We start from the raw sequence: 20,252 nt of genomic DNA, 5'->3' as shown, positions 1-20,252 counted from the left end.
CTCTCTCTCTCTCTCTCTCTCTCTCTCTCTCTCTCTCACACACACACACACACACACACACAACATCAACAATCCCGTATCAATATACATGATTTTGCTTTCTGTTGAAACCAATCTGTACGAATTCATAGGTGGTGTAAAATGCAAGCAACCTTGTACATATCATTCAAATGAAATACTGTTTGCTTCAATACAGACAGAACACCGTAACAGTCTTATGCTACTGCTGCTGAGTGCTGAACCTCGCACAGCAGAAACAAAATAAGACAATTGACAAAATTAAAAGAGACATTTCATTTTACGGTCACAAGTTGACTCACAAGAACACAGAAGACGATTCCGAGGATTACATTTTGAGTTGCAGCTTCAAGCGCCGAAATTTGTTATTTCTCTACTTCTGTTTTGTTATTTTATGTCACATTTCTACAGTGGCGTAGCAACAGATGGCGAGGCCCTCGGCGAGCTTAGAATGCGAGGCTACCATCTATTCTTTAAATTTTGAAATCTCAATGTGAATCGATGCAAAGTCTACAGGGATACGTCAGTAATTCATATTATTATTTAAATAATGATACTAAGTTTCTGTCGAAAATGATATTTAATAATTTTACTCACCCTAAAAATGAATTTCTCTGTTTTCAGGGAGCTGAAATTTCAAACTGTAGGGCAAGCCCGTACCCAAGGGAGGGGCCATTGGGGTCATGCCTCATCGAAGCATGAAATATTTAATGTGAAGATATACCGTAAAAACTACGAAAATATCATTGACAATTTTTCAGATTGTGCAAGAATTTAGATTTCGTCCTTTCATATATAAATGGGTTGTTTGGGAAGAGAGGCAGGCTCCAGAAGTCTGCATTCTGCAACACTGGGTATTTGTTGTCTTATAACCATTGACGCAAGACATCCCGGGACAGTCCATTTTCTTTTAAGTCTCTTTCCCGACTTTAAAATTGCAATCGTGTATCGAAAATGATTTGGTTTTCTTTTGTTGTTAACTCTATTGCTAATACGTAACCTATAATATGAGGGGCAGTCAAATGAAAACCGAACACCCGCTACAAAGTGACAATGGAGTTTGTTTTATTCAAAAGTAATTGCCACAAGTGTCAAGACATTTATCCCACTGGGAGACGAGACGATCAATTCCAGTCTTGTAGAAAGAGGCAGGTCACTGACGGATCCACAACCTCACCCACTGTTGCACTTCCTCGTCCGAATGAAACCGACGTCCACGAATGTCTTTCTTCAGGTCGCCAAAAAGTCACAAGTCACAAGGGGAAAGATCAGGGCTGTACGGAGGATGTTCAAGCGTTTCCCAGCCAAAGCTCTGAAGCTTATCCCTCACCAGATTGGCAGTATGGGGACGGGCGGTATCATGCAAAAGGATGATTCCGTCCGACAGCATCCCAGGGCGTTTTGACTTTATGGCGCGTGGCAGTTTCTGCAACGTGTCTGCATAGCGCTGCGCATTGATTGTGACTCCACGCTCTAGGAAGTTGACAAGACGAGAGCCCTTACAGTCAAAGAAGAAGCTAATCATGAAATTACCGGAACTCGTATGGACAGCTTTGGATTTGTTTGGTGGGGGAGAATCGACGTGTTTCCATTGTTGGCTTTGCCGTTTGCTCTCGGGCTCAAAATGGTGGCACCACGTTTCGTCCCCTGTGACGATACGTGACAGAAAAGCATACTCTTCCTCGTGGTACTGCTGCAAATGACTCAGACATGCAGTCATTCTGTCAATCTTTTGTCACCCCGTCAGTTCATGCGGAACCCACTGCGCGCAAATTTTTCGGAAATGCAGGTGATCTTTGATAATGGCATGCACGGAGCCATGACTAATGCCAACCTGAACACGAATTTCTTCCTCTGTGATTCGTCGGTCTTCCCGGATCAGACCATCGATCCTCGCAATCACGTCAGGCGTAATGGCTCGATGGGCCTGTCCCGGGCGCGGATCGTCTTGCAGTGATGTGCGTCCTTCGCGGAATCTCTTCTGCCACTCGTGCACACTTGTCAGGGACATGCAGTGTTTGCCTTACACTGCAGACATGCGACGATCAATTTTGTGTGTTCCGGCAACCTCAGCCACCAAGAAACGAACCGCACCTCTCTGCTCTTCTTTGCTTGCCTCCATTTCCAATGCTGGACGAACACACTTTTCACTACGCTCACCTCCTGAGCAACGACGAAGCAACTCTGTGGACCTGTGTGTTTTCACTATGCATTTCTCCTACCCTACAGATGTCAGTATCGATACGTAACAACAGTGTTGCCAACTTTTGCGAGGAATGTGTTTTATGGTGCGTGTTCGGTTTTTATTTGACTGCCCTTCATATATAAATTATCTCTTTGAAAGACCAAATATCAACGATTACAATTACATTTCCAAAATAATTCATGGAAAACTTGATGTACCATATTTATTATCTAATATTACATTAAAGACACGTCATTATGTATTCCGCAACAACTGCTCTGCAATTTCTGTCACTTCTTATTTTAGACATAATAGGTATTTTAATTTTCTCATATCCCAATACGGTCATAATCCACTGGAGCCTAGTAACCTTTTATTATGATAATAACATGTGTAATTTTACTTTTAACGGTTTTTTAATATATGTGATTACATGAAAAAAAGGTAAAGTGCTCCCCTGTGCATAGCACTACGCCATGAAGGCATATAGGGGGTGTGGGGGTAACGCCCCACACTTTCTTGATCCGGTCGTGAGTGGGGGTGATGTGATCAGCATCACGCCCCTGACCGCCTTTACCCCCCAGGATTTCTCCCAGGTACCCATGTTATTCGACGCTGGGTGGGCGCCGGGGCCGCTTCCATCGTTAGAATAGTTCCCGGATTTGAACCGGCCGGGGATCGAACCCGGGACCTTTAGCATGGTAGTCAGACGCTTTACCGACTGAGCCACCGCGGCCACCATTGTACTTTTTAAATTTGTATTTTTCTTTATTTTGACGAAATTGGTCTTCTCACTATATTTTTTTATGTAGTACACATTTTAATTTAGTATAATATAAATATAATTGTGAAATTGTGTATATGTCATATGTCATCACAAACTGCTGTATTAGGCATGTACGCTGTCTTTCAGCAGTAAAATAAAAAAGCAAATCAAATATATTATTTTGTAACCATACAAAAATCATGCCTGTTCATTGGTACTGGTCAAGAAGTTTTTTATTTAATAAAAACAATATTAATTCGCAAAACAGAGTACAATTCCAATACTGAGAAGTGAATGTAAACAATAAGCACCAGTGTACGCCGTGTAACAACCTTTGTCTGTAAGCGACTGTGTTCCAAATTTTCGGATGGGGAGGGAGGGCTAATGGTGAGTCGTTTTTCCCCTTCCTTTGGACCATAACATCGCAACTCTACAATTGTACAACCAATAGTAATCATTTGCGATGAGTCTCCCATGACTAATTGATACGTTGTTGAATTACTGGACAGATCTCTCCGTGATCTGATGCAATCGCAGAGACCATTTGTAAACAAAATCATTATTTTTGCAGGAGATTTTCGTCAAATTCCACCTGTTTTACCGAATGCCCGATCAGAAATTGATATTGTATCGGTATCATTACGGTCTTCGTATGGGTGAGATTTTTTACCTATATTTAGGCTGACTACACCACAAATAACTCATGGCGAAGAGGAGTACTCTCAATTTCTGATGCAAATTGGGAACGACAATTTAAGTCATTGTGCCTGCGGTAAAGGCATTCCTATGTATAATATTCAAGTGGAAACCTGTTTTGGAAAATCTAATTGAATTTGTCACCCCCCCAAGTATTGGCAAACAAAGATAGATCATCCAATAGAGCTATCCTCTGCACACACAATTCCAATGTGAATGAGATAAATGCAATGCTTATGCGTTCACTGGATGGAAACGTCCATGATATGTGCAGTTATGATTACATCGATGAGGATGATGCAAATGGCTTTGATGTAGACGTGGAGATGCTTCACCATGCACGTGGGAAAGGAGTTCCAGATCACATCCTCAGGTTGAAGGTGGGAGCTTTATGTCTAATTACGCGAAACCTAAATTTCGATGATAGACTAATGAACGGTATCAAAGTGTATATTGTGGCCTTAAGTCCTCGGCTGATCACGGTGCGGCGACCAGGAGACAACCAACACTTCGGCATACCAAGAATAGTATTCAGGTTTAGTATTGTGATTGGGAGCCCACTACAGATGTACAGAAGACAGTTTCCTCTGCAGTTGCGCTACGCTACGTCCATACACAAAAGTCAAGGTCAACCCATAGATGTAGGCGTGGATCTACGTTCAGATTGTTTCGCACATGGACAACTGTATGTAGCGATGAGCCGTGTTAGATAACCTCAAAATATTAGAATTCTAGCACCCTCAGAAAAAATCATAGACGGTGTTGCGCACGTAAAAAATATAGTGTACATAAAACTTATTTGTGATTCTTCACAGTGGGAGAGTTAATGTTTGTTACTCGGATCCTCCATTAACAAAAATATACATGTTGCTAACTTTTAATTAATAAAAAAATATTTTTTCATGAATGACCTTATAATTTATTCATAGTGTACTACAATCATAAGCAGTAATACATTGTTCTAAATCTCCAAGATACAATCTGTTAAAAAAATAGGGCCTGGTAACAGACTTCAAACAAGTTTGACATGGATATAGGCAACAGTCCAAACCTTTATATTTGCGAGGAGAGTCATTTTTCCGTTTTCATCAAGATTAATATAAATGAATCAAGTATATGTAGCAAAACATGATTTAAAAAAGAATGACATCTACATGAGTCAGTCCAAAGATTACATGAACAGTAACAACTTACTACTCAATATAAAAGTAGCTCCATCATTGCTATTTTTAAATATTTGCACATGTAATACTTTAGTTGTTCATCAACCTGGAAACAGACGATGCTAGATATATTTAAAAAAGAGCATGCACGCTCACGTACATTAGAGCACGTACTTTTTTAAACAGTAAAAATGACTAAAAAAGTATATATTGCTTTTTATTTTAAGTCGCTGTTGAATTCGTATGTATAAAACATCTAACTATCTACTTCGAAACAGATATTATTCACCCACCTTATTATTATGAAAATAGACAATAATGTTTTGAATATTTGCAAAATTATTAGAGCCCAGCCACTCACAACGTTACGTTCAAAAAATGTCGGTAAATATGTCGAATCGACCCTTCTTAATAGGAATATGTTTGATACATCGTTGGGAAGGGTATGAATCAAGGATTCCAGAAATGTAAAATTTAAGGTGAGAAAACAATTGGAAGTGGAAAAAAAGTAGTATTAATTGCCCCCCGATTCCAGGCTCCGCCCCTGGGGTAATTGAGCTACCGCGGCCCCGCCTTTTTCTATAGAGTCCCTTTCAATGAAAACATGAAAAAAATACGAATGAAAGCACGATTTAAAAAAAGTTTAATCCTAGTGGAAATTTGCATATTTATATATTCCCGTTCGACCTGTCAATACTGTGTGTCTATAACATGGATTAGGTTCAAGGAAACCAGCTATGGCAAGTAATGTAGTAGTATTTTTTTATTATTTCATAGTAAGGTCACATCGGCGAGCGAACAAGAAGTGGCCAATAGCCACGTCGAAAGTGTGCGAGTGGAATGACGGAAAACAATTATTTTTCAATGGACATTTCTACTCAATTATTTTAATTTTTTTAAAAAAAACTACACCCTGGAAAATGATTCCAATCCCACCACTCACTCTCACTCACTGACATAAATGTTCTCAAGTAAGGAAGCCCTGGAGTCAAAAAATGTCCGATTATGACACCCCATGAAATTGTCCCAAAAGGCCGAGAAATTTTAAAAATCGCTCAATTTGCCCTTTTTTAATGGTGAAAATGCCCTTTTTTATGTCCTTAGTAACCCGTTACCACGGGCATCTTTTGCAGCACACATTGTTTCCTTCAATTCTCAATTGTCTAGCTACATTATATTTCTCACAGATCAACAACAGATGAATCAACTCTTAGTTTTAAAAACGTGCCTCAAACAAGGGTGCCATCTACATAAGAAGAAGATTCAGTCCAGATACAATTACGTATATATTGGTATACTCAATGCTAAAATATCTACATCGAGCTTGTTTTAACTAAACGTTTAGGGGTATAATAACAAACAAATCTTTAGAGTTTGCCGTGCTTGTTGTTGTCCATGGAAATGGACGTTGCTACAGAACTTAAAGAAAGTTTATTTTCACCCCGAAACTAATGTAAGTGAATTATACTAGACATTTCGTATTTCAAAATTCGAGTGTCAGAATGTATTACAGAGGCAAGGCATGAATTTGAGGATAATGACGGAAAACAGTTATTATCCAATTACGTCCAAAAATGTGAAATTGACGAAGACGAAAATATTGCCTTTTTCAATTTAATGTCGCTGTTGAATTCGTTTATGCAAAACATCCAACTAATTACCTTGAAACGGTTATTACTTACTCAGATTATTATTAGGAAATTAGACAATAATATTTTGACTACATATACCTTATTAGAGCCCATACACACATAAAGTTATTTTCTAAACGTTTCAAATTAGCGAACTTGTTCCCCTTTATCCAATACAACATGCCGACATTTTACCCCATATAAAATATGATTACGCCCACAACATGGCCGAAGGTGTAAGACGTGGCCAAAGGCCACGTCGAAAGTATGCGATTCAAAATATGGAGTGCAAGGTCAAGAGAAAGAAGAAAGTATAAGATAAAATCATTTTTATTCAATAAAAGAATAAATGGGTAAAAATATTCAAGCAAGTCATCGTGAATTTTTGGATGAATGATTCACATGGGAAATACGACGATAATTTTCACGTTTTCGGCCCTCTTTACGCTTTGGAACACCTGATTTGACGTATTCATTCAAATTAAAACGTTTATCTAGAAGTTAAAACCAGATAAAATCAGTATTTTAATATTATTGCCCACAAAAATTGGTATTTTGCATATTTAATTATATCTCCTATTTATTTTCATTTTTCGTATTAACCCCATGGAACGCGGCCCCTTCAGGCGCAAGACCCCGGCGGTCGCCTTCTTCGCCCACCCGGTGTTAGGCTATTGCATTTCTACTCCCATGTTAATTGCAACTATTGGAAGATGACGTCGTGGAATGGATCATGTGACAAACACATGTCCATATCTTTTTGGATCAAAACCTAACATTCTTGCCTTAGAAGTCATAAAGGGTGACTTTTTGTGTTCATTATTTCATCAATTTCATCTAATGATCATTCATCTTCACGGTCACGTTTAGCTAAAAATAACAGAAAAGCTACATATAATAAGAATAATACTAAAGTACAAAACAAAAGTGTGTGGGACAAAGGATTGGAAAAAGATGAAAAAGGAAAACATTCGAATTGTGTTAATGATAAGAAGGTGTAAAAAATTAATGTTACGTTGGAAGCCCACGTTCTTCTCACTACTGCACATCTATCTACAAGTGATACAGAAAAAGTGTTCATTCACCCTGAGATGTGAGGTATGTTGCAAGCAACATAACTTTCTTGTGTTCCACTATGATTCTACGGATGTGTTGCCACTATTCAAAATTCCAGTCCTAGTAGCTGTCATTACTAGACCTTGGATTTTTAGAATCTAAAAAGTGTGCTTTTAAGTTCCTAAAATGGGCTCTAAAATTCCTAAAATAGGTTCTAAAATTCCCAAAATAGGTTCTAAAAATCCTAAATTAGGTTCTAAAAATTCTGAAATAGGTTATCGAAATATTAAATTAGGCTCGAAAAGTCCTGAAGTAACTAGGTTTCAAAAAACTTAAATCGTACAAAATTCCTTAAAATTACTAATTAGATAGAATCGTTTACTAAAATTCACAAGAACCGTAAGCAATTTTAGTAGGTATATATATGACAACCTAATCTTAATTTTCTAACCAAAAGGTATCCCTGATAGCACAGTGGTATCGTTCTCGCCTTGTAATCAAGGGGGCCGGATTCGATACCCGGTGGAGGCACATGGTGGTTTGGATCTCACTTTAAACTGTAGGTCCAGTCCCGATTAGCCTTACTGTGCATAAATTGGACTTAAAACACCAAATCAATCAACCAATTTTCTAACCAAATTTTCACTTGCATGCATCATTAACAAAATTATCCACAAATTATTGTATTACTATACTTGTGATGTTAGCAAAAGTTACTTGTTGGTATGACAAATGAATTACGTACGTACAATTTCCTGCACAAAATCAGGTTGGCTACTCATTTGGAATTCTTTAAATTCCTGAAATTATGAGTGGATTATTGACTCTGGGAATTATGCGTGAATTTTGATAGAGCCTGAAAAAAGGTACAAGCAGATGCTTCTATTTTATCTTGATATTTTAATTAACTCTCAACTGAAACACAGTGGTGCAAATTTGAATGCTGAAGCGTTACTTCGCAAGGTGTGAATGCCATAAAAGGACCGAACTGACGCGAAAATGAGCAAGACTAAGTGGATCAGAAGTTTGCACTTTGGACTGCGCAGGCAGTAGAGGTGATTGGGTGCCAAAACTGGGAGGGCGGGGAGCAAGGGCAGTTTGCTTTCTCTTAGTAGACAAGGCTTAGCACTAAGGGTCCATAGAACTTCCCCGGTAACGCAGTGGTAGCGTCGCCTTGTAATCAAGTAGTCCCGGTTTCAATAGTCGGTGCATATAGTAGTTCGGATCCAACTTTAAACTGTATGTCCAGTCCCGATTAGCCTAACTGTGGATAAAGCGGTCTTAAAACAACAAAAATCAATTTAGGGTCCATAGGGCGGGAGTTAAGAGTAGGGGGACTGGCCCCTCTAATCGTCGACACTGTGTGCAGGTAACAGTGACGTCAGACATCTTGTTTTGTTTATAGCTTTGAAAAACATCATACACTTGGAAAGGGGAGGGGGTGGACAGAAAACATGTTTCAAACACACCAGTCATTGAATTGTTTCGTTACGAAACTGAATAAATGCCTCTAAGAGATATGAAAATCCTGTAAAACCTAAAATAAATACAAGAACCTTAAAAAAAGGTTTGATTAAGCACATAAACCTAACATAGGTTCTAACAAGCAAAGTAGGTTATTTTAGGTACTATAAAACTTTGTCACTTGTTGCACGGAAAATGGATAGGGTCCCCCAGATGCCTTCTCCACAGGTCGGCCAGTTGAGTATGTTTGAAGGCAGTCAAAATAATTTTTATCTGTTTCGATCTCCCCTCCCCCTTCTCCAGCCCATCGTCTTCTGAAATGATTCAAAGGTCGTATTTTAGGTACTTTAAACTATCTCTATAGAGACAGATAGGATATTGATATCCTCCAATGCTTTTTTTCATTTGGTCCGAAAAAGTCTTTGAAAAGATTTCTGGACATTATACACCTGCAGTATTGCCAGTATTAATTTTACATGTAGCGTTCATCACTACCATGCGAGAGACCCGGGTTCGATCCCGGCAGAGAAAACCGGGTTTATATCCACCTGTTCAAGCGTCTCCGGCCCCACCCAGCGTCGTATAAAGTGGGTATCTGGAAGAAACTCTGATGGGTAAAGGCGGCCAGGGTCGTGCTGCTGATCATGTCACCCACACCTTCGGTCGTGATCAAGAAAGTGTGCAGCTCTAACTCCACACCTCCTATACGCCATCATGGCAAAGCACAGGGGAAAGCTTTACTTTCTTTTTACATTCCTGCATATTAGCACGGCACAATCCCGTGGTTTAAAGTTTATTTATGAGATGGTAGGCGTATGGACACAAGTCCTTGGAAATATTATGATTTTCTATTTTTTTTCGCAGTACGGATGGATGTGTAATAAGACGAAAATCTCGTTCGCTCTCTTGCTTTCTCGCTTGCCTGCAAGAGCGAGGATTAATGGATACAGTTGAATGAGCACACATTAAAAAAATATATACTTTAATCAGTTTCATCGAAACAGACAAGGTGGATATTATTGTATTGTATTTATTACACAAACTTTCTTATTGTTATCATCTTTCACTATATCGTGCATTTCTTGTTATTGAACACTTCTCTAGCTTTTGAAATTAATTTGCAAAAATAAATATGGTGATTAGACTTATACAAATGATGTTGAAGACACAATGATCAAAATAAGCGTTGTTGCGCTCGTGTTACTTGGTGGGGTAGGGGGTTGCTGGGGGGCATTATCTTACATATAGATAATAAATACAATTCAGATTTTTACAAAATTGATTCTAAAGAAATCGCTAGAATCTTTCCTGTCATTAGTTCGATACTACGGTGGGAGCTCCAAAATGTCGATGTCTGAGGGCAATTCGAAATAATTGTATCAGACTCAGGTCTTGAAAGGCAGTTAACAACAAGGCAGAAACGGGCTTGATGAGCTGATCATGTGTCACAAAACGAAAAGTCGTTTGGCAGGTCGGTCTTACCTTTCAAGGGCTGTTGAAATATGGATTTTAGTTTTAATAGAAGTTTCACTTCAAAAATTATAACGCTGCAATATCATCACATGCAAAACGGTTCCAACTGATTTAAAGCACTAATCACGAAGTTTGTAAATTTAATTATGTCGATTCGTGCTTGCATAGACACCAGTATTGCACGCAGAATTTTATCAAGGGGCTATTTCTAAAACTTTATCCAAAATTCACATTACCAGTGCTATCTTATAGTTTGATTACTATTACTACAACTGCTACTATTAAGCAATAGAACGGAATAAGTTTCTAATCATTCCATTTTTAACAAATTCTGGGAGCATTTTAACTTTGTTACGAAATAATTGTCTAGTCATTTAAATGAACAACCGCTGACTGGCTTATTTGCATTTGATAGTTAAAACCCTTTTAAGTCTGAAGAATATATATGAGAACAGGCGAATATGTTAAAATAATTTTAATAATCGAAGTATGGAACTCATCCTTGACCTGTGGGCTGATCCAGCACCATCACTCGGTGGAAACAGGGCGCAAAATTAACAAAATCTTCCTCCCTTAAATTCGGAATATGCAAGCCACTTCCAGCGATAAAGCCATTTAAATTGAAATCGTAAATTCCTCTTTCCTTTTGGTGAAAACACATATTTTGAATTTGGTTCCCAGACATTGTTCAAGACGTTAAACTTTATTACATTGGACAAGTTTCTTCCTACGTAAAGTCCAATGTCATAAGCGTGTGGTTCATTAGAACGTGGAGATGTAGATGATTCCTGAAATAAAGCAACACATTTATCACTTCTGTGTGATTCACAAAGCACTTGGTCATTATTATTTTTTGATGTGAATGTAGATTCAGCTTCACTTGAGAGTCGTTCACAATAACGTCGCCACACTGCAACGAAGCACTTTGCAATAGCGTGGAATTATCACAATTCCCACGAAAGTCATTATCTGAATTCTTGTAAAAATAAAATGCAAAATTGAACTTTGCGGTCACTTAGATTATTTACTGATTGATTGATTGGCTTAATTCTACTTCGCTTTTGTGCAACATTTGGTTAATTGCAAATATGGGGATGAGTGATGATATGATGAAATTATGGCCGTGGCCGTGCGGTCTAAGGCACCTTGCTTTGGACGGCGGCTGCGGGACGGCATGGGTTCGGGTTCAGTCTCTGGGAATTTTCGGCCTGTGTATAGGGCCGGTGGCAACCCACCATCGTGAGGAATTTGGGGAGCTCCGAGTGAGTGAGCGTAATCCGGTCGCGAAGTCCTACAACGGCTGGGGGTTGGTCGGGCCGACCACCCGTCCCCTTATTCTGGCTGCAGATCTCCACGCCCCCCTGGTGGCCCGTGGGGGGGGGGGGGCAGGCCAGCAGTCGGTAGGGAAGCCAGGGCCCAATATTGGGCTAAGGCGCTATAGGGTTACTATCAAAATAAAACCTTAATTTAGAAAATTTTCTGTTCTTTCAATTTGGTTATCTTCACTTTTTGTGTCCATTGCACCGGTTTCGAGATATTATTATTTTTAAGTTTTAAGTTGAATTTTTGCCGCCATTTTCCAAGATGGCGGATTTTCCCCAATCACTTGGATAGCGGATTTTTAATATATTATTCACTATACCATTCCGCATAATCTGGCACAAAGGAACATTCGTGTTGCAATTATTTCCGGGTTATGCCTTTTTTTCCCATTCGTTTCCTATACTACTAGTACAAATTGCCAAGAACGTTCTTTAGTTACTGCTCATTGTTTACATAAAAAATGCGCGTTTGTTAAACATTCAGTGGCGTTGCCAGAAATTTTTCTCTGGACGTGCTCTATTTCTGTCTATGGCCAGGGCTGACCCTAGGAATTTTTTAAGATGGGGCGACGTTTCATGAGGGTGCTCCCCCTAATCAACGATGTGGTGTACTGGAGCATTCTTGTTCATGCCTTAAATTCATATACCTACAATGCAATTATTACAAATATTTTGTATGCAAATTTTATTAGTTAAAAAATTCGGCACATAGATTTCCTGTATGTCGTAAAGAAAAGAATCTATCTACATGTATAAAAATGGGTGTATGTGTGTATATGTGTGTGTTTGTTCCGACATAACTCTCGAACGCCTGGAGCGATTTCAACCAAACTTGGTACACTTTTCACTTGCAATCTGGAAATAAATATTATGGGGGTAAGACACCCATGGCACCCCTAGGGGTGTGGGTGGGAAGGGGTGACATGTAAGAATAATCGAAAACGACCGATGTTAGCGTGGAATCCATAGTTTTCGGGGTCGCTAAAATGAATAGTGACACTCCAAATGCCTTTCAATTCCAAGTTCATCACCTATCGGGATGGAGGGTGAGAGGGGGTGAAAAATAAAATGTCAAAAATGACATAGATTGGTGTCGAATCCATAGTTTTTGTAGTCTCTAAGCTAATTGTTGACATTCACGATGACCAAACTTGGTACACATATGACTTACAAACCGGAAAAAATACTGTAGGGGTAAGACCCCCTAGGGGTGGGTAGGGAAGGGGTGACATGTAAAAATAATCGAAAACGACCGATATTAGTGTAGAATCCATAGTTTTCGGGGTCGCTAAGATTAATAGTGACACTCCCAATGCCGTTCAACTCCAAGACACCCCTCACCCCTAGGGTAGGGGGTGGGAAGGAGGTGACATGAAAGACGACCGATATTAGTGTGGAATCCATAGTTGTCGGGATAGCTAAGATGAATAGTGACACTCCCAATGCCATTCAACTCCAAGACACCCCTGGCACCCATAGTGGTGGGGGTGGGAAGGAGGTGACATGTAAAATTACTGATATTAGTGTATAATCCATAGTTTTCGGGGCCGCTGAGATCAATAGTGACATTCCGAATGCCGTTCAACTCCAAGTTCATTTTACTCTATAGTTAGAATTCATTATATTCCTGTGTAATATAGAAGATTGGGAAAAATAAATATCCGGGCAACGCCGGGCAATCAGCTTGTATTATATAAAAAAAGCGAAATATACACCGTGTCCATAAATATACTGTCATACTTTAAAGTGGTATTACGTCGCTTTGGATAATCGTATTTAAATGAAATTGGTGACATTTGAAAGAAAAACTCAAATATTTTTGTGCATGTCAACAATGGACACCAATATCAGCAATGGACAACAATGAACGAGATCAAACATAGAAACTGAAATAAATTCACTCCTGACAACAATGGACGATGCGGGTTCATTGTTGGATATTTAGCAGGCAGGCAGGTTACATGTGAATGTTTTCCTTTAAAATAGTGTTGTTATTACAGAAGATGTAAGAACGTAGTTGGTGTGTTTTAGAATATCATTCCACGCAGAGTTTGGTGAAGGTTCAGCGTGCTTATAGGCGAAGGTTTCAAAATCAGGCTCTTTCACACACGTCAATTTTGAAGTGGTACCGGGATTTTGTGGATCGTGGCTGCATATGTCATCAAAGGAAAGGCCATTCAGGGAGACCATCTGTCAATTCGGGAATTGTGGAACAAGTGCAGGAGGCATTTGTTCGTAGTCCTAAGAAGTCTGTACGTAGAGCTAGTCAGCAGTTGAACGTCCCTAAATCCACCGTATCTAAGATCCTGCGTACGCGACTGAAGTTTCACCCCTACAAACTGCAATTAGTGCACAAGTTGAAACCTGATAACCCTGTAAAACGGTTAGATTTCTCTGAACATTTAATGTTACTAATGGAGGATAACGTAAATCTGTCAGAAATAATAATTTTCAGTGATGAGGCAACATTCCACGTTGGTGGAAAAGTGAACAAACAAACAAAAGGATTTGGGGGAGTGAGAATCCACATGCAATTTTGGAAGTTGAAAGAGACTCCCCTAAAGTGAATGTCTTTTGTGCCGTATCGAAACGTCAAGTCTATGGCGCATTTTTCTTTCGAGAGGCCACTGTGAAAGGTCCAGCTTATCTTGACATGCTCACTGAATGGTTATTTCCACAATTGAAAGAAAATGAAGGCAATGAATTTATTTTTCAATAAGATGGAGCACCTGCTCAATGGCATTTACATGTTCGGAAACATCTGAATGAGCAGCTTCCAGGAAGATGGATTGTACGTGCCGGAAATGATGATAATGTCTTCTACAATTGGCAGCCGAGGTCACCTGACTTGTCGGTCTGTGACTTTTTTTATGGGGTTACATAAAAGATTGTGTCTATGTGCCCCCATTGCCTCAAAACCTGCAAGAACTGCAAATTCGCATCACTTCTGCAATCCAGTCCATGTTGGAGCGTGTGTGGCATGAATGGGAATATCGCCTTGATGTCTGCAGGGCCACTCGTGGGGGCCACATTCAATGTCTATGAGTTGTGAAATAAAATATTTGAGTTTTTCTTTCAAATGTCACCAATTTCATTTAAATACGATTATCCAAAGCGACGTAATACCACTTTAAAGTATGACAGTATATTTATGGACACGCTGTACTTTAATCAGTTAAAGAAATATAGATGCACTATGTGTCTAGTTGTGAAATAGGACCTTGGGCTTCTGTTGCTCGACTGGTACTTTCAGATGAGAACAATCGAGCTAGTGCCACCAGCATTGAAGGCGAGCCGTTTGAATTCCACAACTGGAGTTTTCCTTATTTATTGCACGATTTGTCAATTCCTCCTTCATATACTGGAATAAAATTTTGCATTGAGGTTTTCGGCTATTTATAGCCAATGAATCTTTCACGCAGCACGATTCATACATTCATACATTACAGCTACTGACAACTTTTCCGATTTGCTGACATCTTTTGATTTTCCTACCACGAGAGCAAAGTATTGAGCTGTATCAAGTTCTTCACTACATTTATTTACGACTAATTTCGACTGATTTTTAACAATTCGTTTTGAATATAGTAGGGTAAAGTCTTATTCTCAAGTGGTGATTGCCTTTTGCAAGAGGTCAAGCATTTCAAGGAAATTTCCTTGAAAAGAACTTTGGTCGGACTCGTGATGCCCTCATTGTGCTATTACCTGAACCAGTGGCGTATCCAGGATTTTCGGAGGGTTTGTGTAGTTTTTTATGTAGTCAGTCATCATTTTGCCATATTTTCCTGCCTTTGGCGTTCTTTCTTTTAGAAATGCTGGACCAAAAGGGGAAGGTTATAACCCCCAACCAACCCCAACCCCTTGGGCACGCCACTGTCCTGAACAGCAGTGTATGTCTATAATTTGTGCCAAATATTCTCTGTTTAATTTCACTTGAGCCGTATGCGCTTCATTTACTACAGGGGGTTTAGGGGGGGGGGGGAAACAATACAATTATTGCATTTTATTTCACATAAAAGATTCGTGCCAATGGAACAAAATGCATCATAACATCTCATGTGATTTATCTTTGGATCTGACTGTAAAACATGACACTGATAAAATTATACCCTAATAAAATATTACGTAAATACTTCATAGCCAATATTAGTTAGCCCTTCGAGCATTTGACTCCAAAATCTGTAGCTCCCCACTTATTTTAGGCTTGCTCCGTCACTGGTCACCAGACGTCCCTGTTCCATAATAATTTATCCGGTGCTCAGATTCCGAGCTGAGGATACACACGAATACACAACTACAGCACTCCTGTTGACCTTCCATGCTGTACGTACCTGGAATCTCCTTCCACCCACTGGGGACTTCGCGTAGGGAATTCCCCTGAACTCGTAAACAGTTCTGTTCCGACGCACTGAGAGCGAAGTCGCTCCACGTATCGCACCCAACCCCGGGACCTCAACCAGGGGAGATTCTTGGGAAGCCACTAGCCACGCACTTGCAACCAACAGGAGCAGCTGCCACTCCATTTTGTCTCAAGAACTGACAGCAATCTCTCAGAGAAATACCATTTGACCTTGTCTGATGAAGCTTACATAACATTATTACGTAACCTCAATTTGTCAACCATTTATTTCAAAGCGTTATTGTCTAGTGGCATTGTGAAGAGATTGTGGAAGGGAATAGATAAGGTAACCAGTTCTAACAGTTTGTAGCTCACATCTAGCTGGGAAGATAAGCAGTGCACGAAGACGAGTCATTTTTTCTATCTATATTCATTTCAAGATAAGGACTGATAAATGTCTGCGGTAATTGGGGTTCTTGAAAACTGTCGGTGCCTATGGCTTAGACACTGACAGGTTAGTGTTATTTTTTTGTCGTCCTGGCATTTAGTCACATAGAAATACAAAATGAAAACATCCCCCCTCAATTCTAACGTAAGTTCCACAAGAGTTTTCTTGTTTTTTAGGGAAAAACAACGAAAAAGTCAAGCAAAATTGGCTAACGGAAGTAGTATATGGCATGGTGCAAAATGGTCGCAAGCACTTGAAAAAAAATGAAAATATAAAAGTGGAAGGTGTATATTTGAAATAGAGTCCAGCACAGATATTTCTGCCGTGCGATGCGCGACACAACTCAAGAAGCAGTGTTGCTAATGGAGCAGATAGAAAAATCGCTGCAGTGCGCCGATGCACAGCTGTTACGTACAAGAAAATTAGAGAATTCAGGTCTATCTAACGTTGAGTTTTAAACGTCGTGCATTATACCAGGACTAGGATTAATATGTACTAACAAGTGGCTTTGTATGTAGCTACATACCTATGGACTAAAAATTAGTAAAATATGAACTACCACATACGTAAAATTACCAAAAATGCTGCAAAGAAGACTTCTTCATACGATTCCTTATTTCAGTGACTTCAAACAAAATAAAAAAATATTATTTTCCATTGCATTATTGCACTGGTGGCGTTCTAACTGTTCACTCCCAAAACCCGTATACACTGGTACGGAACTGCAACGGCAGATAATAACATGCCCAGTCGGTTGCCTTTGTTGTACATTTACAAACGATGCCGGCTTCCAAAACAATAACAACATATACTGCCACTAGACGATAAGCTTTTTCTTTTGCTATGAACCAGGGCCGGCGCTAGTCATTTTGCCTCCCTGGGCGGTGGGGGCAGATGCCGTTCCATTTCGACCCCCCCCCCCCCCCGTCATTACGTAGGAACGGGAAATTGAAAATCAATATACCTAACTAGAACATCAAAATATAAAATAAATAATGAGACTTCTTATGCTATTTCAATATTATTAAGCTCAAGAGAATATCTCGCTCGACCACAGTTTTGAATAGGCTTATTTTTTTCGTCTCTTCAAATTTTGCCGCCCTGAAAATTTGACGCTCTGGGGGTGGTGGCATGGTTCGCCCTCCCCTTCCGCCGGCCCTGCTATGAACTTGGTCACCCATCAAAGCATGGCAATTTTAACACAGAAAACAATATGCATCGCATTAAGCAGCAAAAATGACAGCCTCCTCTATGCCATTTCTACAAGAACACGTGCCGGAGCCAAGAGTTGAAATGCTGTTGGAGCCACATAATTTATTTATTTTGAACAATTCCAATATTATGAAATATGAACAATTTTGAATTAAACCTGTTGAAATATGTAAAATTAAGTATATTTTCCTTAATATGTAAAATTAAGTATATTTTCCTTAATATGTAAAAGTAAGTATTTATTAAAGTTAGAAATATGGAAAAATGTTGACAATAAAATGTACCTTAAATCACTACAAACATTACTATTCGCAAATATATCACAAAATTTCAGCGATATTTCGTCAAACTAAAAGTATGTATTTACCTATAAATCCTAGCCCTGATTATAACCAGTAGATAACATTGAACACAGCTATGGGTTCGGTAAATTGTCTACAGTTCAGAAGCACTCGCACACAACGTCAAACCGGTCAAATACTTAGTATAAAATAAAAATATGGTGCTTCCAATCCAACAAAACTCACCGTCACTTTACCTGCCTTTCCCCTTCCGTGACAGAAATAGTGCTTCATTATTACAGTTGGCAACACTAGTTACTAGCTAGCCAATGAACATGCACTGCATAAAAGAAGCAACCACTACGCCGTGCTATATTGCCACATTACCGTCCCTGCCGAATGGTGTGAACCGCGAGCTGGAGCTCTATTCAATTGTTTTCAATGATGTTTGCGCGAGTGTGTCCAGGAATGGAATGACAATATGGCAACAATAGCGAAGGTTGGCGAGCATGGTAGAACATGTGATGCTAAGAGAGAGGGAGACGAAACGAAAATTGGTATCTACGCAACGGCAACGATATGTGTGTTGTACTCTAACAAATTGTATTATTTTATTATATAGCCTATACACTCACTTAAAATTAATATTATTCGTTTCCCGTCTTACCCCTCCTCACATCATCCTTAACGCTCATTTATGTAAAATGCGGTTACAATTATTCACTAATTAGTAATTAGTAAAAGTAATTAATATTAAATTTTTTTTATTGATTTTTTGTGAAGAACCTACTAATATAAATTTGAAAAATATTTTGAAAATTATATCCATAACTTTTCTGGAAAATACAAAGGTTTATGTATGTGTGTAAGGGAGGGGGTCGATCAAACACAACTCTACGTGTGTGCTTCCCTGAAGGCGCAGTGGTAGCGTCGTTGCCTTGTAATCAAGGGGTCCGGGTTCGATACCCGGTGGAGGCACATAGTGGTTCGGATCCCACTTTAAACTGTAGGTCCAGTCCTGATTAGCCTTACTGTGCATCAAGTGGACTTAAAACACCAAATCATCATCACAACTCCCCGTGATGTCCCGTTAAAATGCGTGTGATCGATTGATTGACTCGGTTTATTTTACTTCGTTTTTCTGCCACATTTTGGCTAATCGTGAAGATGAGTATGAGTGATGAAAGAACGCCCCTGCGCTGGTCGGGATTCGAACTCAGAACCCCTGCCGTGGAGCAGTAGTAATAGTATCAAAGACGTTATTATCCTAGTAAATCACGCGAAGAGGGGAGAAGTCGGTGCTAAAGCATTTGTGTTGGAGACAAGAATTTGAAATATTCAACACGATCAATTTTACGGCTAACAATGGAAAAATAATTACAGAAACTGTATTTTTGAAAGACAGAAAATGCATGAAGAATATAATTCATTTTGCACATATGACATGTATACTTTTTATATACAACATATGTTTTATACATATGCATTATTGAGCAATGTAAAATAAGGAAATACATCTGCAACATATTTAAATACATTACATAACACTGTGGAACAAAATTCTTGTAGCATTGATACTAGCATTTATTCGAACCTAATTTCGGTGCACTGATTTCATATCTGAGGTTAGTTTCTCTCTGAAAGCTGTAGTTTTCTTGCAATTCAACATTTTAGTTTTTCACCTTGATATCCACTTTTCAAAATTCAATTCAACATTTTAAAGTTTGGTGCCATCTTAAATACCATCTTGGCGAGAATATATTTAATATATTCACATACACGTTGAAACGTTCCCGAGTGATTGTGGAAAGCTTAGGTACACGTGAAAACACGGATAGACGAAAAAAAATACTTCTGTATATAAAATATAAACGAGGTTCAATAACATTCAACATGCGAGGAATCTGAAACTAACTCTATCGTAATCAACGACAGACTATCGAACATATTTGTTATTCTTCTTCGTAGTTACATGGATATACATAAGAGTCATCCCATGCCAAATCAGCACAGATATGTGCAATTTCCAACCTGACCATCTCTGAATTTAATGAAATTCGAGAAGTTGAAACTATACATGGAACTTAGTAACTGTGACAATTTTGAGTCTCGTGCTTCTTGTAATTGTTAAATTATTCAAGGTCAAAGTTCAAATAAATTGCCCTTTTTGAGCCCGCTTAGCTGTACTACATGTGCTG

General features: G+C 39.0%; 1 protein-coding gene across 1 annotated transcript in view; it reads right to left on the bottom strand.

Annotated features, from left to right (window-relative positions):
• LOC146005233 (pyrethroid hydrolase Ces2e-like) overlaps positions 1-16,314 on the bottom strand; it is a 153,209-nt gene extending 136,895 nt beyond the window's left edge. Inside the window, exon 1 of the mRNA XM_083144315.1 lies at positions 16,106-16,314. Within this exon, the coding sequence (XP_083000441.1) occupies positions 16,106-16,297 (192 nt within the window). The 5' untranslated portion in view covers positions 16,298-16,314. The remainder of the gene's footprint in view (positions 1-16,105) is intronic.
• Between the last annotated feature and the right edge of the window lie 3,938 nt (positions 16,315-20,252).

This window comes from Lepisma saccharinum, chromosome 23 (genome assembly GCF_977018435.1).
Source record: "Lepisma saccharinum chromosome 23, izLepSacc3.1, whole genome shotgun sequence".
NCBI lineage: Eukaryota > Metazoa > Arthropoda > Insecta > Zygentoma > Lepismatidae > Lepisma > Lepisma saccharinum.
This window is presented reverse-complemented; position numbering and strand designations above follow the sequence as displayed.